This window comes from Hemicordylus capensis, chromosome 5 (genome assembly GCF_027244095.1).
Source record: "Hemicordylus capensis ecotype Gifberg chromosome 5, rHemCap1.1.pri, whole genome shotgun sequence".
Taxonomy (NCBI): Eukaryota; Metazoa; Chordata; class Lepidosauria; order Squamata; family Cordylidae; genus Hemicordylus; species Hemicordylus capensis.
Window position 1 is genome coordinate 218,216,410 of NC_069661.1, and position 25,063 is coordinate 218,241,472.

A 25,063-nucleotide genomic window follows, 5' to 3' on the forward strand; every position below is an offset into this window, starting at 1 on the left:
AAGTTTTATCAGTGTTGTCAGAGGAATAGACATGAAGATTGGCAGGAATGTCCTCCAAAGATTACCCCACAGAAAGAGTAGAACAGTGTTTATTGTTGCCCTGATCCTACCATAACCTTTTCCCCTGTGCAAAAATGACTGCATTTTTACTCCAATTGTTTGGAGCTAGGGATAAAGAAGAGGTGATAACACACAGAAAGCCGTAAGTGTGACAATGTTATCACTTATTTTTGACCTCTATGGGGATAGTCATTGCCAAAGATCACTATGAGCATTTGTCCTGAGATGGTACTGATGGAAAAGTTTGTGGGCCTGGCTCACAGACGAAGCCCAACATTTACTTGACTTACTGCTAAGATAATTCACGACAATTTCTGCTGCAGATTCAAATACACAAAGCAAGCAACATCACCTTTTATATCCGAGGTTTTTATTAAGTTAGTTTATAACTGCGAAGAAAGAAATAATAGGCTGCCGTCATTGTTTGGCTCTGGCAGCATCAGCAGGGTATCCCTCCGCACAGGAGTAGTCAGGTGGAAGACAAACTCCAGTGGGGGCTTGCTTTGTAGTGGGATGCATAGACGTTTCATCCATATTAAAAAGTCTGCCTTTGCTTGGAGTACATGAAAGCAAATGGTCAGTCTTCAGATCCTTCGAAAACACGAAACACTGAAACTCCAGAAAGTCTTTGCTCAAAACCAGTTCCTCATCAAAACCATCAATGTAATATCCTCCCAGCACACAGTGCATCCAAAAACACATGTCAACGTGGATCAACAATGTCCATCCAAGGAGACTCTCACAGTACAAGTTGGGATGTATGTGAATGCTTGCTTGAGCATGAATGGAAGCAGGTGGCCATGTATGTGTTTAGTTGCACTCAAGGATCTGGATGAGGGAAATCAATGGATGACTGAAAGGAGGCTGGAGGGGAAAGGACCTGGCTCACTTTTCTGGTCAACTGCTGGCTAAAAACATAGTATAGACTTTAAAATGTAACCCACCCACCCCAAAACTATATAAAATATATTTTCATGTATAAAATCCCAAAGAAGGTGCAAGTAGTAGGATCCAGCCCAAACATGCCGAGGCAGGCAGGTGCACGTGATGGATAGTCACTGATGGAGGCTTGGTCCCATTTCCTCGAGGGGGACATCGGATGGGATTGAGTCTTGTCCTCCAAAGAGAGGGACAAAGCCAACTAACCTATGGAGCAAACAGACAATCAGAGTTAAGGAAATGGACTGGCACTTGAAGTCAGGGGTGGCCCAAGTACTGCAGAGTCAAATACCACCTTGGCCCACACCTCTGGTGGGGACCAGACCTTCAAAACCAACCCTTGCAAGCTTTGAAAGTGGCATGGGGCTGGAGAGGAGGAAATGTTGCTGGAGATGTACTGAGATGTACTAAGCTTGTGCAAATGTGCAAAATGGTGGTTGATAATACCTTTGCTTCAGCAGCTTTGCTTATAACTTGTTTTACATCTAAAACCATTGTTAGACTTTGCAGTTCCGGGGGAAATAATTATTCTAGGTTTTCTGAGCAGACCCCCTAGAGAACCAAGAAAAATATTCACATTTCTATGCATTGCATTTTTTAGAATCCTGGGTTACCAGAGGCTGGGATTTTTCAGCCTTTCCTACATCCCTAGAGTAGTTTATACTGGCAATATAAAACCAGGCGAGCCCTGATTATAGAAGTGGGTCAAGCCCCCACAGTAATCTATCATGTGAGGATGCAATTGTCAAGTTGCCCAAAACTTGCTTTCCCCCACCCCTTTTAGCTTCAAAAATAGCTAGGCTATAATGCATCGGCCGCAGAGGGTGGGCATTTCTGAGAGACAATGAAAAAATAATAAGCAAAGGTTATTCCTACACAATGTATATGTATTAGCCGCACTAGTCAGTGACAGTAATAAAGTATATCTATATGCATTAGCCAGTTACAAATATGACCAGCCAGGTGGTCTACAAAAGAGACAGTTGTGTGCCAGGTGTGCCACAGGATTGTAATACTGAGGTGTTGGCTTTTCCTTGTGCCAACGGCCAAGTTATAATGGTTATAAACAAATCTTCTTTATATATATTTCTCCGTCACTAATCCCATGTGTGGCAGCTCTCGTGAGAGTTCAGGATAACGACAGGACGGCTGGGAGGGGGAAAAATGGTGGTGGCAGCGGCGGTAGCCGGCTGGTTGGGAAACAAAATGCTGGTGAGCAGCGGTGCAGCCAGTGGGCTGGGGGAGGAGAGGGTGGCCAGCCATGATGGCGGGTGGTGGAAGCGGGCACAGCAGCAGAGGCTGGCAGGGAAGAAGACAGTGACAGCGGCAGCAGCGAACTAGAGGCCAGGCCGGCCGCTGAGCGGGGAAAAGTGGCAGTGGGTGGGGAGGAGAAGCCTGGCCGCTGAGGGAGAACAAACGGGTGGGGGGGATGAACTGGGGCGGGCGGGAGAGACAGGGAGAACTAGGGACGCAGATGCTCTGTACCAGGTCAGCTAGTTCCTGTTAATGTCTCCATAATTACTAGGCTGCATACAAGTGTGCTCCTGCATGGAAGTGTGCTTCACCACATGGTGAAGCAGCTACTAATCCAGAAGAGGCATTGCTAAGAATGCCTCCGCTCTATTTCACCATATGCAGGCACAGCACACTATTTCATTGTGCAGTGGCAATTTCTTATGAACTTGCAACACCGAACAAAGCTATAAGCAAGCTTGAGAATGAGTACTTTTGCAGGCTATGTTGATCTTATACACCTGTATCTACATGCATTCTACAGATAATCAAGCCTTATCTCCTTTAATCACCATTTCCTCAGCCAATGGCTGCTAACACACCAATGTCAATTCCTTACATTTCAGAACAGCCACATCCATTGTTCAGATATGGTGCATGCAATTTATGGAAACATGGTGGCTGGCTTGAACAGTGTTCATTTAAACCATGTCTACATAGAGTGATTGAAGGTACCAAAAAATCCTCTTGGAACCCACTGCCTGAAGCAATGGCTTCATGTCGATTTATATGACAAGGCTGGTCTTAATCATTGGCAAAGATGCCCAATACAAGGCCACACCCTCGTCACCAAGCACCATCCCCTCCAGCAATGGAGGAAAGGTGGCCTCCCAGATCTTTTCTTGCCCTTGTTGTTAGCTAGTTCAGCTTCACGTAATGCACCCCAGCATTCCCAGAAGCTTCTCCCCTCCGTTTACCAATGCTATTGTGTAGTGTCTCTTTCTCCTGTAGAGCTGCCACAGCCAGGCGGAGATGCTCCTTCAGCTGTTCAATCTCTCGTTCTGACCGCCGCTTGATGTGGTTCAGTTCCACGTAGACATCCTGGTATTTCCCAGAAGCAAACCTTTTATCCTGAGGAGGGGAAGGAATTGCCATGGAGATCTTGGTATTTATCCCAGAGATCTGGCCTGATCTTCTCTAGCCTATACAAAATCCCTCTCTTTGTTCAGCCAGGGAATATAGCGTTAAACAGTAGCAATTTTCACAAGATGGTGGGCAGAGACCATGGTGGCTTGTGGTCTATATTGTATCCTACCACTTCTCCTGAAATAGTCTAGCTGAGAATAAGAGCTGATAAACAGAAGCAGGTTTTAACCAGACTGAAGATTCCTTCCAGGCAGTCTAAAGCTTCCAAATCCTCTGCCATCCCCACAAAGTCTATGCCTTCACCACATTCTGACCTTCAATGGGCTGGAAAGGATGGAAAGCAAGCAGATGAATGCCAAACTGCAGAAGTCGATAAGTTCTGCCAGTGCCAGCCCTATGTGCGTCCCTCTATGGCTTTGCATGGAGAACATGAACCCCACCTGGCTCAGAGAGGCCAATCAACTTGCCCTTAGGATCTACCTTTTGCATCATATGGAGTTCCTCCCTAAGACACTGGACTTCCTGTTTCAGGTACTGGAGTTCGTTTTCCTTCACTCGGAGCAGTACCTGCAGAGAAAGAAGAAGAACAGGGAATGATGTGAGCCTTTACCAAGGAGGTCGTTTTTGACACAGTAAGAAGGCGGTGATGTTTTCCAGAGCAGTATAACACAACCATTAGGTTAACTTTAAACTTAAGTGGCCTGCCCCACACATTACTGAAGTGCCTTCGGGCATCAAAGCAGGAAGTTGGAGTAAGCACATTTTCATGAACAGGCCAAGTGGTGTGAAATAATCTACACAATCTTGAGTGCAACCACATTCAGAAAGTACTCTGTCCTGAGTATACTGGACAGCAAGGACCTCTTCACTTAACCATCTCACAGGTTGTGGCAGCTATGGGGAAAAGGTGTAGCCCTGTGATACATTCCAGATGTTTGCTCCTAAGGAGAGGGAGAGAGGCATTGTGGGCAGCAGCAGCCTTGCAATGAATTCAGCTGGGCCTGGCTGTCAACATGTTAATGCAAATATAATTTTGCAGTGGCATGCCAACAGCCAATCCAAACTGAATTCAGTACAAGGCTGAAGGATGTATATGACATGTATATTATGTTTAACTAGCATTTTTAAGCCCGTTATAATAACAGGCGCTAGCCTTTTTACCCCCCTTTATGTGTTCATTTCTTTTTCCTTTTTTTTTGGTGTGTGTGTGTGTTTGTCTCTCCTGTCCCACCCTCCCTCCTGCCCCACACTCTGGCCTCTCTTCCTCCCCCTCCCACCCCGCTCGCTCGCTCCCCTTCCTGTCAGCCTCCTGCCCCAGTCCCTCCTGCCACCCCACTCCCTCTTGCCCTTCCCCCTCCTCCTGCCCCACTCCCTCTTGCCCTCCCCCCGACCCACTCCCTCTTGCCCCACCTCCCTCTTGCCCTCTCCCCTCCCCATGCCCCACTCCCTCTTGCCCCTCCACCCTGCCCCTCTCCCTCTTGGCCCTCCCTCTTCCCCCCTGCCCCACTCCTTCTTGCCCTCCCCCCTGCCCTACTCCCTCTTGCCCTCCCCCCTGCCCTACTCCCTCTTGCCCTCCCCCCTGCCCCACTCCCTATTGCCCTCCCCCCTGCCCCACTCCCTCTTGCCCTCCCCCAGTCCCTCTTGCCCCTCCACTCTGACCCACTCCCTCTTGGCCCTCCCCCCTCCCTATTGCCCTCCTCCCTGCCCCAGTCCCTATTGCCCTCCCCCACTTGCCCTCCCCCCTTCCCCCTCTCCCCTGCCCAGAAAAGTCTTGCGCTCCACCCCCCACCCGGCAACTTTACTCACTGTTTTGAATGCGAAGGAGAAAGGAGCTTGCAAGTAAGCTCCTTTCTCGGCCAAGCCTCTTCCCGGACTGTTGCATTGGGCGTAAAGGACGCCTATTGCGTCCATAGCGGCAGTCTGGGCAGCGTCTTTGCCGGGAGAGGAGCTCTTTTCGTGAGCTCCTTTTTCCTTGCTGGTTCTTCTTTGGGTAAGGAGGTCTCGGGCAGCTGGGAGGGTGGTTGGCGGCGGCCGCCGCGGTGGCATTTTCCTGGGCCATGTTGGCCCTTGTTCATGTGGGGGGGTGCGGGGAAGTCGGGCTCTAGTGCGGGGAAGTTGGGCCCCAAGGTTCCCCCCCCGCCCGGCTTTAGCGGCGATGCCAGGCCTCGGTGGCGGCTCCGGCACCACCTCGGCCGGCTTCCCCCGCCGCCTCTTTCCCCTCCGCCTCTTTCCTATCTTCGCGGCGGCCGCTTCTGGCCCCGCCGTTTCCCTCGCCGCCTCTTCCCGGCTTCTTCTGAGCGGCCGCTTCTGGCCGCCCAACATGGCCGCCGGGTGCTGGCGGTCGTGCCTCCCTCGGCGTGTTTTGGGCATGCGCTCCGCACATGCCCAGAACTGCCGAGGAAGGCACGAACACACGCTTGGTGTCCGTCCACGGACGGACACCAAGCGTTTTATTAGAGAGGATTACTTTTCTTTTTTAACCTGTATTGAGTTATTTGCTAGTCTGATCAGTTTGGATCAAATCAAGGGCAATTCACAGATTCAACGTCTAATCAAGTCGCCTTCAAAATAGAGGGCCTGATTTGGGGTCAAAGAGAACCACCCCCAATTCAACCCAAATCGATGGAGGTGATTCAAATGCCATTTTAGGCCTGTTTTGGTGGGAAAACAGGCCTCCAAAATGGCACTATCCCCAGGGAGAGCTGGTCTACTGATTGGGATCAGCAGGCAGACCAGCCCTCTGCTCCAGTTGTCTGAGGTGAGCAGACATGCCAAGTCTGGAGTGGAGGGCTGGTCTACCCGCCATCTCAATTGGTAGACAAGCTCTCCTGTTTTTCATTGGGTAAAACAGCCCTCTGCTCTGGACTTGGCACATCTTCCCACCCTGGAGGACTGGTCTACCTGCGTAGACCAGTCCTCTGAGACAGGCAAATGTGCCAAGTCTAGAGCAGAGGGCTGGTCTACCTGCCAACTCCAATTGGTAGACCAGCTCTCCCTAGAAAAAAGTGCCATTTTTAGGCCCATTTTTTCCCAGGAAAACAGGCCTCAAAATGGCAGTCAAATAATCTGAATCGATGTGGGTGATTCATCGAGACAACCGGCCCAGGCGGCTGTTCTCAACAAATCAATTTGATGGTTCTGTGATTCGATTCTACCTCTAATCGAATTGCAGAATTTGATTAGTGCACAGCCCTACAAATGACTAACACAGCTTTAGGAATGGGGTCTTGCAGACGCTTGTTTGGAGCACTATTCTGTACACAAGTTGTTTCCAAGTACTGTCAGTCAAAAGGATAAAGCTGCTGGCAACAGGTGGAAATACATGGAGGGAAAGAAAGAGCATCCAGTCTTAATGGAGAAAGGCACAGAAACAATGCTGTGGAAAGGGGGATCTGGTATAACCGAGCATCTATGCATCCTATACAAAATTTACCATCCTACAAATCTCAACATTTTAACTGGGAAAATATATGGAGTGTGTTCTTGGTGTGTTTGGCTGGGACATTAGGTTGGAGTTTGTGTGGGCAATGTTTAGTGAAATCTCAGTGTTGTGGGTAGGAGAAGAAGAGAAGTCTTGGCTACGATTTCCAACAAGGGGGGAAATTTCAGGGCTCTACATAGTTCCTGATCTTCTTCTAGCAGAGTTATACAAAGCAACATTTGGTTAACTTTCAGAAAGCAAAAAGGCCAATAACCAGTTCTTACAGTCGAGTTTCGGTTGCTGTGCGTTTAAAAGTGAAACAAAACCCAAAATTTTGCACACCAGATACACTAGATTATAGCTCCTTCCGACTTTACACTCTTATGCCCCTATTGTTACTTTAGCTAAGCGCCTTTAGAGCACAGAGCAAGCATACTTAAGAAGGCCCACCATCTTGAAAGGGCTTTACGATCCGTATGATTGTAGCCAGAGTGTGCAAAATGATTCGCAGTCATCATCATAGCACTCATAGCCACACTGTGAGGCGGGTCACTATCAGCCCCGTCTTACAGATAAGGCCAAGTGAGGCCGTGAATTGCTCTCCCAAGAAAAACTCAGTGATGGGTGTGCACGAAAGGCTGAGCCAGATACTCCACCCCATGATCTTCTCTATTTTTCAAGAGGGTGGGTCACTTGGGGGCAAAAAACCTCCCAAGCAGAAGCTCACCATGCTGAACACTGCACAGTGCTGAGCACTTCCAAGTCCTAGCATCATCCTGGAAGGCATGCACAGAGCGCTGGGAAGTATTGTTTTTCTGTGGGCTTTCCCTACAGAGCTGTATGGAGAAAGTGCTGGGAAGGACTATGCAGCAGTCCATGTGCACTTTCCAAAATGGCCCCAGAGCCTGAGGGGGTCTGTTTCCTTTAGAGGAACCTGGGGAAAAGTACAGCACTGTGCAGTGGGAACAGTCACCTCCATGTGGTGCTAGGGCAGTTGGGGTGGGGGAGAGCTGGTCTTGTGGTAGCAAGCATGACTTGTCCCCTTAGCTAAGCAGGGTCTGCCCTGGTTGCATATGAAAGGGAGACTAGAAGTGTGAGTACTGTCAGATATTCCCCTCAGGGGATGGAACTGCTCTGGAAAGAGCAGAAGGTTTCAAGTTCCCTCCCTGGCTTTTCCAAGATAGGGCTGAGAGAGATTCCTGCCTACAACCTTGGAGAAGCCGCGGCCAGTCTGGGTAGACAATACTGAGCAAGATGGACCAAGGGTCTGACTCAGTATATGGCAGCTTCCTATGTTCCTACACAAAGTGTTTGGCTTTACAATGAGTCAGAGTGCTGCTACTGGGACCTGGGCCTTGCAATGAAGGGCATTGCTCTATCCAACGCATTCCGGCCACTCTCATTAGCTGCTGTGCTTCATAGTTTTGAAGTTTGTGCAGCCCCAGGCCTGGATTCCAGGCACAGATTCCACTGGGAGCTGCCCCAGCTTCACCCTTTTCTGCCTTGAGTCCACCTTTCCGCATTGGCTCTTCTCTTAGCACTTCAAAGCCTCTCTGAGGCCAGCAGCATGCAACATCCAAGACACCCAGTACACAGTGGATCTGCCACCAGCAAAGGGCAGCCGCCCTCCTCACCTCCAGCTCACAAGAGCTCCTTTCACTGTTGGGTGAAGCACCATCCCGTGAGGCCTGGGCTGCAATGAAGGCCCGTAACTGCCCAATCTCCTCCGAGAGGCGCCTCTGTAACTCCTGGAACGATGAGAAGGGTTTTGTTTGGTCAAGAGCAGCAATGAACAGACACTCGGCATCTCCTAAAGCCTGTCTTGCAAGAGATTAATGCTGGAGAAGGCACAGAAGTTTAGGGCCTGATGCTCCCATTAATGCAGCTGACCCTTTTCTCCTCCAGCATTAGTCATACAGCTGGCAGTCCCCTCAGATGCTTTTGGCAACAAGCTTGTATCCAGCTGCTTCACAGAAATATTAGGCAAGTACTAGATGCTTTTCGGCTGCCTTGGAGGGCTTTGCATTGTCTGTCTGTCTGTTTGTTTAAACAGACTGCAGTAGCCGCTCCCCACACATTTCCCCCCAATGCTACCCTTTCTTTACTGTTTTCCATACTGCCAAGGTTGGGGGTGGGTGGGGAAAAACAGATCGTAAGAACCTTGTTTGATCAGGCTCAAGGCCTATCTAGCAACTATTTTCTATTTATCTATCTATTTTCCTATAGCGGCCACCTAGATGCACCAAGAAGTTCAAAAGCAGGAGATGAAGGCATGCCCCTCTCCTGCTGTTGCTCCCCTGCAACTGGTCTTCAGCGGCATTCTGCCTCTGAATCTGGAGGTAACCTATAGCCATCAGGAATAGTTGCCATTGATAGACCTGTCCTCCATGAGTTTGTCTAAGCCCCTTTTAAAGCCATCCAAGCCGGTGGCCACATTCCGTGGCAGGGAATTCCACAGGTTAATTACGAGCCGTGTGAAAGAGCACTCTCGCCATCAGTTTCACGGTATGACTGCTGGTTCCGATAAACCACTTGCCTGGTTTTGCCGTAGCAGCTCCTTCCCCTCCTGCTGGCAATGCTGCAGAGTCAGCTCCTGCTCTTCCGCCTTCTGTACCAGGTCCCCGATCTCCAGGCACTTCTGGGAATACTGCTCTGAGAGGACCTGCAGCTCCCGCTTCAGAGACTCCACATCAGACCTGCAGCAGAGGTCAGGATGCTACCACCGCCAAGTCTACTGCCCATTCCAGGGCCCTTGTGCATACACTGCCAACCTCCACCATTCCTCACACTCCCAGGTCCTCTAAGGCCCCCATGCTGGTATGTCTCATATGCTGCAGAAGCTGCCTCTTGACCAAAGCTTCTGGAGGACAGGATGGGGCTGTAGCTCAGTGGAAGAGCATCTGCATGCAGAAAGTCCCAGGTTCACTCCCTGGCATCTCCAGGTAGGGCTGAGAGAGACTCCGGCTTGAAACCCTGGAGAGCCACTGCCAGTTAGTGTAGACCAGGGATTCTCAATGTCGGGTCCTCAGATGTTATTGGACTTCAACTCTCATAATCCCCAGCGGCCTTTGGTTGGGGATTATGGGAGTTGAAGTCCAATAACATCAGGGGACCCAATGCTGAGAATCCCTGGTGTAGACAATACTCAACTGGATGGACCAATGGTATGACTCAGTAGAAGGCAGCTTCTTATGTTTCTGTGACAAAAGGGGATGGGCTGGCTAAGGTTCTGTACAATGATCAATAGCTAAGAGTTAGTAGCAAAAAAGTAAGGGGAGAACGTCTTCCTGCCTCACCAAAGGGCTGCCAGTGAAATGGACTTCGGCCATTTCTACAGCACCCATTTCTAATAGACAGGGATGGCCAACCTGAGGCTCTCCAGCTGTCAGACTACAACTCCCATCATTCACAGCCACAATTTACTGTGACTGGAGATGACGGGAATCGTAGTCCAACAAGAGCTAGAGAGTCTCAGGTTGGCCACCCCTGCACAATCCTGTCCCTTCCTTTCAGCAATCCTGATGGTGTTGCTGCTCACACTTCGTTTGGAACACTCCCTCCGCCATGACTTTATCATCAGTTATAAGCAATTTATCGTTTCTCAAAACAGGGCTCCAATCTCAGAAATCTGGAATGCCAGACGAGCTGCTTACTGATGCTGCCGCCGGAGGGCATCTGGGTCTAAGCTGCCCTTCTGGAAACCACGGGTCCTGCCCAGCTCTCTGCTCAGTTCCTCTCTGTGTGCCTTCTTAAGTGCTTCAATTGCTAGAACAAGATGGGAGGAAAGTGAAAGAGAAGCCTGCTGAACTGGAGGCATGATGGCAAAGTTCACTGCATTTCTTTATTGCTTCCTAACTAATGGGCCAGTGGAAGGCTTTGGACATGGAAGATCCCAAGTTCGATAACTAGTGTCTCTGGATAAAGGAAAGACCTCTGACTGAGACCCTACTAGTTAAAGTAGGCCAAGACTGCAGAACTTTGCACCCCTACCATCAGTAGTTGTTGGACTACAACTCCCATCACCCCTGACTATACAGTGGGGGTGTGGGAGAATGGAAATTGACTACTGGTTAGAGTGCTGGACTAGGACTGGGGAGACCTGAGTTCAAATCCCCATTCAGCTAAATACTTGCTGGGTGACTCTGGGCCAGTCACTTCTCTCTCAGCCTAACCTACTTCACAGGGTTGTTATGAAAGAGAAACTCAAGTATGTAGTACACCGCTCTGGGCTCCTTGGAGGAAGAGCGGGATATAAATGTAATAATAATAATAATAATAATAATAATAATAATCATCATCATCATCATCATCATCATCATCATCATCATCATAATAATAATACTGGCCACTATGGCAGGGGATGATGGGACTTTTAGTCTAACCACAGCTGGACAGCCAAAGTTGTGTGGCCCTGGAGTAGACAATACTGGGCTAGATGAACCAGTGCCCTAAATTGGTATAAAGACACCTTTATACATTCAGAGATTTAGTGAACCAAATGCTCATTACTTTCAGTCCTTGCTACAGACATGGCAACATGATCATGTGCATCACTGAATACCCCAAGTTCTTCCAACCATGCACTCAGGAGAGACTTGAGGCTATCTGGCTTTAAATGAGAATGCCAAAAATGACGTAAAACCCGCCACACATGTGCCCGCACAAGAGCAGCGTCTACCTGCAGCCGTGGCAGCCGCCTCTTCAGACAGAAGGCGCTCCTTCTCCTTCTGGAGCCGCTCCATCTCTCTCTGGTGGTGCCGCTGCAGTTCGGCCATGACCTGCTGGTGGGAAGTCTCCATCTCGGCCAAGCTGCGTTCGCAGGCCTCCTGCCAGACATGGTGGGGCCAGGGGAGAATGGAAAGAGTTAGACTGACTGAGTTGGAAAGAAGAAGAAGAAGAAGAAGAACTAAGATTAGTAAGACTTGATTCCTGCAACACACGCTATGTAGGGCAGACACTGTATGTAGTCCAGAAACTGCAATGGGTGCAAAATGCGGCAGTGAAGTTGGTGTCTGGATCATCTCAAAGAGACCATATCACACCTATATTAAAAGAACTGCACGGGCTACCAATCTGCTTCTGGGTAAAATACAAAGTGCTGATTATAACCTATAAAGCCCTAAACAGCTTAGGCCCAGGGTATTGACGAGAACGCCTTCTCTGTTATGAGCCCTGCTGTCTATCGAGATCACCCACAGAGGTCCAACGACAGTTGCCACAAGCTCGTCTGGTGGCTACTCAGACGGGCCTTCTCCATTGCCACTCCAAGGATTTGGAATACATGCCCTGCCAAAATAAGAACCTTCCCACCTCCACCAGTTTTTTAAAGGGCTGTTAAGATGCATTTATTCATCCAGGTTTTTAATTCCACTGATGAAAGAACTCTTATTTTAACGTTTCATTTTTTTGTTTTAATCTGCCCTGTTTTATTGTAAACCACCCAGAGCTTTGGGTGGTATATAAATATGCTAGATGAATGAAATAAAAATGCTGGAGAATTATACAGGCTGTCCTTGATTTAAGATGCTTGCTTTGAATCAAGATGAATGGCACTTTAGGCATTTTTGAATGAATTGCCAGCTTGTTTTAATTTTACAACACTTGCCACAGGAATGGAGGGTGGCTGCTGCAGCACGGACTAGGAGGAGAAGACCATGGCAGCTCAGGCTCATGTGGTAACTGCCAACGTGTAGGGCCAGTGCAGAGTAGTGGTTAGAGTGCTGGACTAGGACTGGGGAGACCAGAGTTCAAATCCCCTTTCAGCCATGAAACTCACTGGAGGACTCTGGGCCAGTCACTTAATTTTTGGCCTAACCTAACTCACAGGGTTGTTGTGAGGATAAAAATAACCATGCACATAGGAACAGAGGAAACTGCCATATACTGAGTCAGACCATTGATCTATCTAGTTCAGTATTGTCTTCACAGACTGGCAGCGGCTTCTTCAAGGTTGCAGGCAGGAATCTCTCTCAGCCCTAACTTGGAGAAGCCAGGGAGGGAACTTGAAACCTTCTGCTCTTCCCAGAGCGGCTTCATCCCCTGAGGAGAATATCTTGCAGTGCTCACACATCAAGTCTCCCATTCATATGCAACCAGGGCAGACCATGCTTAGTTATGGAGACAAGTCATGCTTGCTACCACAAGACCAGCTCTCCTTTCCATACTGCACACTGCTCTGGGTTCCTGGAAGGAAGAGTGGTATATCAATGTAAAAATAAATAAAAATAATTACAACTGGCAGTCCTGGTGGAAGCTGCAGCAGCAGCTGTAGTACAGAGATCAGTCAATTTGCCCATCCAAAACACTTCCCTGCCGCTACTGCTGCTTCCATTCCTCCTGCTCCAGGGTGCTTTCCAGATTAAGCCCTACAACAGTGTCACTACGGGTCTCTAAGTGTGCTTCCTGTGTTTTGACATTGCAGTCCATGCACAGTCAGCAAGGTGCTGTTCACATTTCTGATGCCTTATTTTTGATTTTATCTTTGCCATTTAGTGCTACGATGTTGCAAGTCTGTTGCAGAAAAATAGCTGTTATTTTCCCATTGTAGGAGTCTGAGATTCTGGGGATCGTTTTCAATACGATCCTGCCCAGCTGAAGTGTTTTACTGCTGTTCTAGGGCGTAACCTGGAAAGTACCAAGGATCAGCTGCTGTGCTGTTGTGTCAAGAGGGAGAGAGTCCAATTCATTCCCAGCCTTCCTTCCTTATCTAACCGTTGCCCAGAAGGAGGAGATGGAGACAAGCTACCCAGTAGCCTCCCTTCCGTCTACAGAAAAGTGAGGAAGAGACAAGAGACAAGAAGGGAGTGGGTGGCAAGGGTGAGCAACTTCCGATTCCCCACCATCGACTTCTGCTGCATGTCTGCAACTGATAGACCACCAGTTTTGACAGCAGCAGAGGGAAAAACAGGGTATCTAGCATTGGTCCAGGAACCAAACTCTCATTTATAACATTGTTTCCTATGGGACAAGAGGTTCCAAGTTAAGAAGTTTTGACTTAAGACACAGTTTTCAGGGACCAATTGTGTCATAAGCCTGAGGATTTCCTGTACCCAAAACAAGAGTACATATGTGGTTTGGTCAAGCAAAACCGGAGACACTTTTTAGGCTGCTGAATACCTGCCACAAAGCAAAAGGTTGCCAAGCCCTTTCTGTATCACAAACACAGAATCATTAGCACACAATCAACATTACAGGGAATCACTCCCAGGGAGTCCTGCTGTTTTCCCTACAGTCCGTTGCACATCTTTGTTAATATACTGATACATGGTGAAATACGAGCATTAAATGATTTCCATTATTAACAGCATCTTTTCCCCACAGTTGTCTCTCTGTTCACCATGTGGGGGCATATTAAGAACAGAAAAGCAGCAGGGATTTTTCACTATATTAAGAAACTGACCAGCTCCAGGTGAGGGATAATACATTAAACCATACCCCCTAACAGAACCAAAAATGTATTAAACACAAAAAGAGGTGTGACATCCAGCATCTGGCTCACTGAGGATACTGTAAACTAATTAGCTACAAAATTTTTCCTTGTGGTTTTCAGGTATTTATGTAGCAACACATTGTACAAATATACACACATGCAATTGTGTTTCTTCTGTTAAACTGGAAAAGTACTACCTCTTCAGACACAAAGAATGGGTACAACAAATGAAGCTTGCAGCACATGAAATTTTTTTATGAAATAAAACTTGATTCAAATTTGACAAAATATGGAATGCTAGTTTAGAATTTTTCTCAATTTAAGTATGAACAATGTTATATTTGTAATCTTCCTTTATTTTATCTAATCGTTTTATTTATATTTTTTGCCCTTTGTCCTAACAACAAGATACAATACAATTAAATAAAAACATAAAACATATAACCAATAGAGCTAAAAGTTTAAAAAGGGTAAAGGACAGCTCATTGGCCAAAAGCCTGGATAAGAAGGGCAGTCTTCACTTTCCTTCTAAAGGCTAGGAGAGAGAAGTCATGCAAGTCTCAAATGAGAACGAGTTCCACAGCCTGGGGGCAACAACTGAGAAGGCCCTGCCCCGTGTGCTCAACAAACAGGCCTCAACAGGCATCAGAGCACAGAACAGAGCCCTCCTGACTGAACTAGTCAGGCGAGTAGATTCAGCTGGGAGTAGATGATCCCTAAGGTGCTACTGAACATTTTATTTATTCATTATTTATTTTAATAATCGATGTATTTATTTTTTCTCTCTGGGGGTGGGGGTGGGGGTTGTGTGTGGAATTTGACACTGTTAAATCTTGTTTTTTATTCCGTAATGTTATTAAAAACAGAATACAATAAGTAGTTATGAAAAAGCTTGATCTATTTGACACAGAAGACAGTATATGCTGTACCTTTATTACAAGACTTAATTTGAAACCTTGTTTTCAAAAGGTAAGGCAAATGAAGCCTTCTCTAGTTGAGGGGGCCAGTCAAGCAAAGTTTAATTGTGCTGAAATATGAGCTTGCACATTGTGCAAGACGGATTGCAGCCCATTCTGTGCTGTGGGCCTCAGAATCTCTGAGCAGCTGTAGCCTCCAGGGCTGACTCACAGAGTTCAAGTCAGAGTTCATTATGTACTCTCAAACTTCTCATCAAACCGGTCTTTGTTTGGGCCTACATTTCAGTTAGGCAGCTAACAATATATCTTTCCAGCCTAAGTGATCTTGGATAAAGAAAGGCTTTCACTGGTTAACAGTATGACTGCAACCACATGACCGATTGCTTCAGAAGCAACCGCTAAGCACAAAAGAGGCTCTTAGCAGTAGTTTGGTCAATAGGCCTTGACTACGGCCTATACATTCTCCTCCAGTGCCAGCACCAATGCTGGTGGATTAATAAAATGGAATCACCTACACTCCATGTTCCTTAAAGCATCCTTCTGTATGCAAAACTGGTACTCTCCCTGAGCAACAGCATCTCCAGTCTGCCATGTCGCTGGTCTCTAGGCCACAAATGGCTTTGGGTCCGCAGTTTATTTGTTTGACTAACATTTGTGTTTCTTCAAATATAAACCACCTTTCCCTGGGATAGATGTTCAGAGCTGAAAGACTGCATGTCCCAGAAGGCAATGCTGTACTGTGTTGCCAGCACAAGCTGAATTGTGCAGGCAATACCGTTCAAATTCCATGTTTATTTCGCTCAAAGATCAAATGCAGCTGGCAAGGCCAGCACTGCCTTCTGGGACATGCAGTCTTTCAGCTCTGAACCTCTATCCCAGGGAAAGGTAGCTTACATTTGAAGAAACACAAATGTTAGTCAAAGAAACTGCTGACCCAAAGCCCCGTTTGTGGCCTAGAGAGACCAACGCCATGCCAGACTGAGGATGCTGTTGCTTAGGGAGAGTACCCGTTTTGCATACAGAAGATGCAAGGTTCAGTATCTGGCATCTTCAGGAATGACTGAAAGACCCTTCTGAAACCCTGAAGAGTCACTGTTCGTCAATGTACTGTACACAATGCTGAGCTAGCTGAGCCAATGGTCCAGCTCACTATTGCACAGCTTCCGATGTAATTCGTCCGCCCCAGCTGCTTGCACTCAACCTTTTCACATGGCCAGCCTCCATACCTGTACACACACAGTATCACGCCCCCCTCCCCCCGCAAGCTGATGACTTCAGCTGTGTCAGATGGGAAAATCTTGCATGGAGAAGCTATATAATTAACATTGATTATAGCTGTGTCCAATGGTGGTTGCTATGGCAGCAGTAATCTATGAAGCGCAGGCAAAGGGAGGGAGGGCGGTAATTCCTGGTCCTTGTTTCACTACCCTTATCGCATGGCTGGGGACACACAAGAGAAAGAAGAAAAGCAAAGAGAGATAAGGCGGGGAATACAGAACAGCATGCTCAGCTGTGCCTCTACCTGAGAGATGTAGCCTCGAGGTGTGTGCCCATCTCGGTGGGATTTTTCCTCACTTTGGACATGCAAGGACTCCAGCTGTGACCTCAGGACCTGCACCTGCACCAGAAAAAGCAAGATTCAGACTCCTGGGAGAGGGGCAAGCACTGATTTTAAATCCACATGCTGTAACCTAGCTAGATTATTATAGTAATAATATTAATACGTTATACAGGGAAAGCTCACTATTTACAGGCTCGCCATCTGCATTTTCACGTATCCGCGGGTGCCTAATTCACACCTATTTCAGTATCTGTGGATATTAAGAGCAAAAACCCACGTGTCCACAGTCCCTAGAGGGCTGAAAGTGACCAGGGAGGTCACTTCTGGCCACCATTTTGTAAGCATTTATAAGCAGAATCCATTTTGTGGCTCATTTCTTTTAAAAAGGCATTTCCCCCATGATTTTTCACACATTTGGAGGGCATTGCTGGGCACAAGGAGACCCTGCAAAACATGGAACAGTAGTCCCCCCCCCCTGGGTTTTTTGCCCATTTTTGTAGTTTTTTGGGGGGGGGCATTGCTGGGCACAAGGAGCACGGTACAGTAGTTTCCCCTGCCATTTTTTGCCCTTTTTTCCTCATCCAGAAACCTACCTCCCTACCCCCCATTTTCCATAGGCACAATGCCTTGTTATTTGCGGTTTCATTACTCGTGGTAGTAGGTGAGGAACAGAGGTTCCCCACGAGTAATGAGGTTTGCCTGTATATTCCTATCACTTAAGTGGTATATTCATATTTATACACCACTTTTCAAAAATTCCAAGTAATTCACATAGAGAAATGAAAGAGAAAAAGGTTCGCTGCCCCAGATGACTCACAATCTTAAAAGGGCAGATACTAGTAAAAATCCCTGGAAAAGATACTATGCTTGGAATATGGACAGTTGTTCTCCCACTGCTAAATATAAGAGTACTTAGGACAAGGCAATATGCTTGTGTGCTCATGCTAAGTAAGCAAAGAGGCACCTTTTGAAGTGGTGATTCTCTGCTATTTGGCTGGGGGAAAGAAACTGTCGCTATCCAGCCCCAGCACTACATCCCTCTTGTGATCACTGCTGGGGTCTACATTGTGTTTCTTTTAGATTGTGAGCCCCTTTGGGACCACCTTATTTATTTATTTATTATGTTTCTGTGTAAACTGCTTTGAGAACTTTTGCTGAAAAGCAGTATATATTCACAGTACTAGCAGTTCACAGGACAAAACATAAGGGGAGAGCCACATTGAGAACTACTTCAGTTTAATAAAGTGCACTTTTAAAATCCTCAATACTGTCAATACCGTGGACCAATTCATGCATCAGAGGCACCTCACAGACATCAAGGAAGGCACTTCCATGTGGCAGGGCCTCAACATGGGGGTGCTAATGTTTAAAGCAGCTCATTACCAAAATTATTCAAATCACATCTTAATGTACATGTACACAAGTTTCAAGTGGATGGGAAATCCCGTCCCCAGCCCATCACTCATTCTTCATGCTTAAGTCATTGTTTGTCGGAAGAGACCAACGCTGTACGTGTGACTGCCCCCCATTTCCATGATCGGGAGACTGGGGTGCCCAGCCTCCTGATCACAGAAACAGTCAGTCATGCTTACTGGCGTCTCTTCAAACACTGCTCTGAGTGTGAAGAGCAGGTCTGGAGAGTCAGTGATGGGCTGCAGGCAGAACCTCCAACCCACTTCCAATCTTGTGTGTTCACCAGCACTCTCCCTCAACATCTGAACAGGGTTCACATGTTTTTGTCTGAACTGGTCTGGAGAAAAAGAGTACTGAACAAAACCAGAATATGGACCCTAAAGACAAATGCACTGTGTAAAAGGTAAAGTGTGTCATCAAGTCGATTTAGACTCCTGGTGGCCAGAGACCTGTGGTTTTCTTTAGTAGAATACAGGAGGGGTTTACCATTGCCTCCTCCTGCGCAGTATGAGATGATGCCTTTCAGCATCTTCCTATATCACTGCTGCCTGATGGGATTCGAACCGGCAACCTTCTTCTTGTTAGTCAAGCATTTACCTGCTGCGCCACTTAAGGTGACTGTGACCATGACGTAAATGGGGAATGGCCTGCTTTTTGCCTTCCCAGAATACTTCAGTTCACACATTTACCAGTTACCAGAGAACAATTCTGTGTAACTCAAAAAAACCTACCTAGCCACCCTCAGAAAAATATAACTTAATTCCTCTTATCCGTCTCTCTCACACACTTACTCACTCCTCTTCATAACAGCCCAGACATCACACCAAGCCCCAAATCAAGAACACACATACTGCACAATACACTCTGAGCACGTAGAAAGAACTGGCAGCCCACCAGGACCAGCTCTACCTCTTTTTCCAGGGCCTCGTTTGCATCGCTGTGGCCTCCTTTGCCCTGGTTCAGCAGGGCCATCAGTGGTACCCGCTTGGAGACCTTCAGGGGCAGGCGCTCCAGCTCCTGCCATTTCTTCTCAATCTCCTCACTTAGGCGATTCCTCTGAGCCACTGAGAGGGGAGGCCCTGAAGGCTCCGGGCCACCTGCTGTGGGGTAATGTTCCCCTGCCAAGCCATCCGTCTGCAGGACTCCACTGGCTGGGGACTCAAACCACTTCCGCCTTTCCTCTGAGCGGTGGGCCAAGTCCCGCTCCAGGTCCTCCCGCTTGGCTGTTCCATCAGCAGCTCTTACGCTCCCCCTGGTCCGTTGTGGGGACCCCTGATTTAAAGGTCCCTGCTGCAAGGGAGACAGCTCAACGTAGTCAAAAGCATGGCGCTGCCCATCTGCTTTCCTGCTGCTGCCGCCACCTCTGGATATAACCTCCGAGCCTGCGCCTGGCCGCTGCTCCTCCGATCTGCTCTTCTGTGATCCGTAGCTCCGGAAGGAGTTCTCCTTATTGCAGTCAGATAGCCTGGAAGCCGAGAGAGGCCACACAAAGAGTGCAGGTAAGGACTGTGAAAGCTGCCCATACGGGCTCTCAAGCACAACATGTAGCCACATCCCTTATTAGTCCAGCCCTGGGAACTACCCAGGCACACCATGTGCCTGAGCAATACGGACAACCTTCCAAGACTAGGGTACAAGATCTAGGCCACTGTTTATTGTGGCTGGGGACAATGGGAGTTGTAGTTCAACAGGTGGAGAGCCAAGGCTGCCTACCACTGATCTGGGCAGTTAGCACACAAGTGCTGCATAAAAGAGAATTTTGCGGTGAGAACAGCTGCACTTTATACAGTCGAGAGTTTCAACGTCTTCCTTTTGAGGCAAAGGCTCCAAATCCTCATGTGGCAGGGGCTCCCAATCAGTGTTCCCTGTAAGAGGAATTCCTAGATGCTGTTGACTACAACTCCCAGAATCCTCAGCGAAAGGTCATTGCAGCTGGGGATTCTGGGAGTTGTAGTCAACACCATCTGGGAATCCCTCTTACAGGTAACACTGCTCCCAACCTTGGGTTCTCATCATCTCCAGCCACCGTGGCAAAGGCCCAATTTCATGCACACTTGTTTTTACCACCCTTCCAGTGCACGCTGACAAGGGAACTCGGAGGTTCTAATCTCTGCTGTCCACCCCCACAATCATGGATGTGTCTGCCATCATGTGAAGGGCTCTTCCCTTTTCACACAGTGGCTGCCTGGTATTCCTCCAGTGGCTGTTGGTGTCTACCTTGTGTTTCTTTTTAGATTGTGAGTTCTTTGGGGACAGGGGACCATCTTATTTATGCATTATTTATTTTTCTATGTAAACCACTTTGAGAACTTTGGTTGAAGAGCGGTATATAAATATTTGTCATAGTAATAGTCGTAGTCATCATCAAGCCCCATTGAAACAGTGAACAGCGGGGTGTGTTGATGAGTGACACAGTAGAGGGGTGAGACTTCTTCCACCTTTGCCCCACTGTACACAGCTACAGCAAGGCTTTGGATACAGTCTGAATCAGGCGAACGTGTATAATTAATCTGTGGAATTCTCTGCAATGGGATGAGATGATGGATATCAGCTTGGCAGGCTTTAAAAGGGGGCTTAGACAAGTTCATGGAGGAAGGGTCTATCAATGGCTATTAGTCTTGATAGTTATAGGCTACCTCCAGGTTTAGAGACAGGATGACTCCAAATATCAGCTGCAGGGGAGCAACATCAGGAGTGGGGGCATTCCTTCATCTCCTGTTTGAGGACTTCCCAGAGGTATTCAATGGGCCACTGCGTGAAATAGAATGCTGGACTATATAGGCCTTGGGCCTGATTCAGCAAGGCCTTTATGTTCAACACTTGTATGAGTGTGCAGTATACACAGGTACAGATCTGTACACAGGTAGTTATTCACACATTACACTGAGCACAGTTACAGCACCATGCTTCTTATCTGTACTATGCAACTGAAGTGGACTGTACCCAAATGCATTTTTAAAATGAACACAGGTACAGTCATTCACATAAAAACATGCATGAGTGTACAGGTGTCTGTACACTCAAATGCCATGTCTGATTATTACTGAACCTGCACAGGATCCCAAAATGCAGAGCTCGAGGAATTCCTTCCACAACTGCAGCTTGAAAACACATGGCATTTTTTACTCCTTTGCTTGCTGTACCAAGAGACTATTGCTCGAAGCATACCCTAAGGCAGTGGCTAATGATTTGCTGCAGTAAGCAAAAGCCTACCAGGGGATTCTTGCAACCTACAATATAATATGCTGAGCGACTGCAAAGGCCAGAAGAGGAAAGCTAGATCTGCTCAAGCTGGGCCAAAATGGTGCCTGCTCCTTCAGCAAGTGACACACATACAGTGGATGCTCCTTAGAACAAGTTGTTCCAGACATTGCTAGTGTAGCAGCTTGGGGAGCATATGCTTTGCTACAGAAGCAGAGAAGATAAAGTTTGGGAATGGTCAACATGGCAGATCCACAGGAAGTCTGAAAATATCATTCAGTGACCCATCAGGAAAATGGATCAAAATTGCCATGATTTCAGGGGAGCGAGATAATATTTTGTAACAAACTGCTGAAGAATCCATTATATTAATTCTCCCAGGTGTGCCTTGGAATGTGTGTCCCACAGCCCAGCTGATTGGCTGAGGCGCACCCAGGAGGATTGGTCACAGCGGCAGCGGCAGGTCTGGCCGTGGAGGCCAGAGGCAGCGGTGGGCCCAGCCCAGCCGCGGAGGCAAGGCCCAGGAGGAGAGGGGAGAATGGGGGAGGCAGAAGGTGGTGGTGGGGAGGAGAGGCGGCTGGGCCTGGAAATTGAGACTGGGGCGGGGGGGGGAGAGGTAACCGCCAGCCCCAAAGAGCACACAGATGCTCTGTGCGGAGTTGGCTAGTAGAAGATTTATTCCACCCCATTTGGAGTGATATCGTTTTCAAGAATATTTTCCCAGAACTGCTTGGAAGTGGTACTGTTTTGCAAGAATCCTAGGCAGACTGATTCCTGCAAGAAAGTATGTCTTTCAGGCAATTCCGGGAAAACATCCTTTAAACGATATCAATCGAAACATGGTGGAATATATCATCTATTTTGCAGCTGCTTTTTTTGTATGTGGTTGTGCGTTTCTTGGCTGACATGGATCCTCTATATAATTTTGACGTACTTTGTCACATCTGGCACACTGCCAGGACGCACGCTTTTTCTCAGTGCCTCGATCCAGTTCCGCCGGATTCCCGATGTCATCGCAGACAGTGTGAAGACACCATCTTTAGTCTGAAAGAGAAACATCAAGATCGGGCTTGGCTACCTTCATAGACTGGTACATCATCATCAGTACAGAAAAGGAACCTGAAGATCAAAACTGGGTAGAAACAAGTTAGTGCATTTCACTGAAATCTGCAAGCACATTTGGAAGACATTTGTCTTTGATGCCCCCTCCAAAATTTAGGTTTTTGAAACTAAAAAGAATATTTTAAACTAGCTTTACCCACACAGAGCATCTGCACACTAGTACTGATATGGCAGCAAGAGTTCCTTCCTTGGGCCCAGCTTCCTCCCAAATGCCAGGTTAAGCCATTTTCAGGCCATTTGGGGGGCAGGCAGCCTGTGGGAAGAGCACTAACTGGCAGGGCTTTAAAAGGCCACACCCACTCCAGCATGTCACACATTGCCCTAGCGTATGCATGCCCGCACGTGTGTGTATATATATTCAATTTTTATACCGCCTTCCAAAATTGGCTCAGGGCGGTTTACATATAAAACAAAGGCAATTAAAATCAATCAAACTATTAAAAACGGGCGGGGGGGGAGAGAAAGAATGCTTATTACAGCACGTTGAACACATCAGTACAGATTATCTTAGAATCAGACTATTACCCTTTTATTAAAGTTCAGGCCCAATTAATTTAAACCTTTGCCCAACATCAAGCTGCTCTTTTAACCAAAAGTGCTTAGGAATATATGAAACATCTTTATACCAAGTCAGGCCATTGGTCCATCGAGCTCAGTATTGTGTACACTGATAGCAGCTCTCCAAGGTTTTGGGCAGCATTCTTCCCCAGTCCTACTTGGAGATGCCAGGGAGTGAAGCAAGTGCTCTATCACTGAGCTATAGCTCTTCGTCATCTGCCTTGAAATTTAATAGGGGATCTTTATTCACATCATTTATATGTTGGGAAAAAGAGTAGTAAACAACCTCAAGCAGAAGTAAACCCAACAGCAGCTTTATAGATTTTAATTCTGACCATCTTTTTATGACTAAAGTAACTACAATGTTAGTCATCAGGTTATGTTCTGCGCCTTCAAAAACAAAACAAAACCCTCTTGCCAGCTCCTCAAGACTTATATTGCCTGTCTCCATATCTACAAGCTTGTGTGGTCAGGGAAAACAAAATAGCAGCACCCTCTCTTTTGTTAGGCATTCTTTAAGTAAATAGCTTTCAGTTACAAGGCAGACCTTTGTCTCTACTCTGGAAAAGGAAAATAGAGCCTGAGATATTGTGCAACCTTAGGAAAAGCATTGAGCCCACAATGGGAGGTGGGGTTTGAATCCAGGACTTCCAGGGATCAAACCAAACATTATCCCCTGGACCTCACTTTCTACATGGAAACTGTGCCTGAGTTTTGCAAGCACATCTTGAAGGGATGGTCACCCACCTTCTCTCTCCTTCCCCCTCCACCAACTACATGCAAGGAAGCTCTTCCATCACACTCTGCTGAGTTTCCCCAGATGTGTTCAACACTGGGATGCTCTCCTGTAGGCTACTGTATCTCTGCCTCATTCCTTGGGTAGGAGAGCTGGTCTTGTGGTAGTGAGCATGAGTTGTCCCCTTTGCGAAGCAGGGTCCACCTTGGATGTGCAAGGGTTGCACATTTGGATAGGGGACTATCTGTGAGCTCCGTAAGGTATTTCCCTTCGGGGATAGGGCCATGGCTCAGTGGAAGATCATCCTCACGCTTGAATGCAGAAGCTCCCAAGTTCACTCCTTAGTACAGGGCTACTCAACTTTGGCCCTCCTGCAGATGTTGGCCTACAATTCCCATAATCCCTGGCTATTGGTCACTGTGGCTGGGGATTATGGGAGCTGTAGTTCAAAAACAGCTGGGGGAGGCCAAAATTGAGCAGGCCTGCCTAGCATCTACAGGTACGACTGGGACAGACTCCTGCCTGAAACCTACACTACCAGTCAGTATAGGACAATAATGAGCTAAATGGACTAATGGTCTGACTCTATAAGTGATCTTCCCATGTTCTTCTCCTCTGTTTCTACAAAGAACAATTCAGTCAACAAGACCAGATGACACCTGTAATTCCACGCCACTCAACACTTCTTGATACTGCATCATCCCACATCAGATGCAGAACATTACCTGGGGACTGCCTACATAGGAAAACTGTGAATTGCACACATGAAGTCCACAGATTCCCTTCCCTCAAACATTTTTACCGCAGCAGCATAGAGTATAAGGCTGGGCATTGTGGTCTTTTTATTCTACCCCAACTTTGCCATTGCAGGCACTCACATGTATCTGGAAGCCATAGTTGCGCTGCACTGAATATTCCGTCACATCGGTGCAGGAGCGTAGGTCAATCTCCCCATCCAGATCGTCTGCCTGAAAATGACCTCCAGACCATCAGCTTCAGATTGGCAACTCATTTAACACCACTCCCAACTCCACTCTCCCCTCTTCTTCTTCTTCCTAAGCCCCCATCAAATTCTTTGCTCCATGTATCTTACTGTATTTACTCAAACACAAGACGACCCTGAATTAAAAGACGCCCCCCTTAAAAAAAAACAGGAGGTTAAATACGGGTTATAGTTGTATTTTCCCAAAAGGAATAGCACTCTCTACTTAAGACAACCCTCCAACTTCCAGCATCAAAGAACTTTGGCAGGGTGGGGACAGGGACGACTAGTCTTGGATTCAGGTAAATACAGTATCTACACCATTTGAGAAATTCTTCCCCTGCC

At 47.4% G+C, this 25,063-nt stretch overlaps 1 protein-coding gene across 4 annotated transcripts in view; it reads right to left on the bottom strand.

The window, feature by feature from the left end:
* Nucleotides 1–408: 408 nt before the first annotated feature.
* Nucleotides 409–25,063, bottom strand: part of TRIOBP (TRIO and F-actin binding protein) — an 89,914-nt gene continuing 65,259 nt past the window's right edge. For all 4 annotated transcript variants that reach the window (XM_053257511.1, XM_053257512.1, XM_053257515.1 and 1 more), the window contains 11 exons: nucleotides 24,615–24,704; nucleotides 22,255–22,364; nucleotides 19,029–19,584; nucleotides 16,668–16,763; nucleotides 11,478–11,625; nucleotides 10,453–10,564; nucleotides 9,336–9,495; nucleotides 8,434–8,547; nucleotides 3,859–3,945; nucleotides 3,210–3,363; nucleotides 409–1,206 (listed from right to left, as the gene is read on the bottom strand). In XM_053257511.1, coding sequence (XP_053113486.1) covers nucleotides 1,202–1,206; nucleotides 3,210–3,363; nucleotides 3,859–3,945; nucleotides 8,434–8,547; nucleotides 9,336–9,495; nucleotides 10,453–10,564; nucleotides 11,478–11,625; nucleotides 16,668–16,763; nucleotides 19,029–19,584; nucleotides 22,255–22,364; nucleotides 24,615–24,704 — 1,632 coding nt within the window. In that variant the 3' untranslated portion in view covers nucleotides 409–1,201. The remainder of the gene's footprint in view (nucleotides 1,207–3,209; nucleotides 3,364–3,858; nucleotides 3,946–8,433; nucleotides 8,548–9,335; nucleotides 9,496–10,452; nucleotides 10,565–11,477; nucleotides 11,626–16,667; nucleotides 16,764–19,028; nucleotides 19,585–22,254; nucleotides 22,365–24,614; nucleotides 24,705–25,063) is intronic.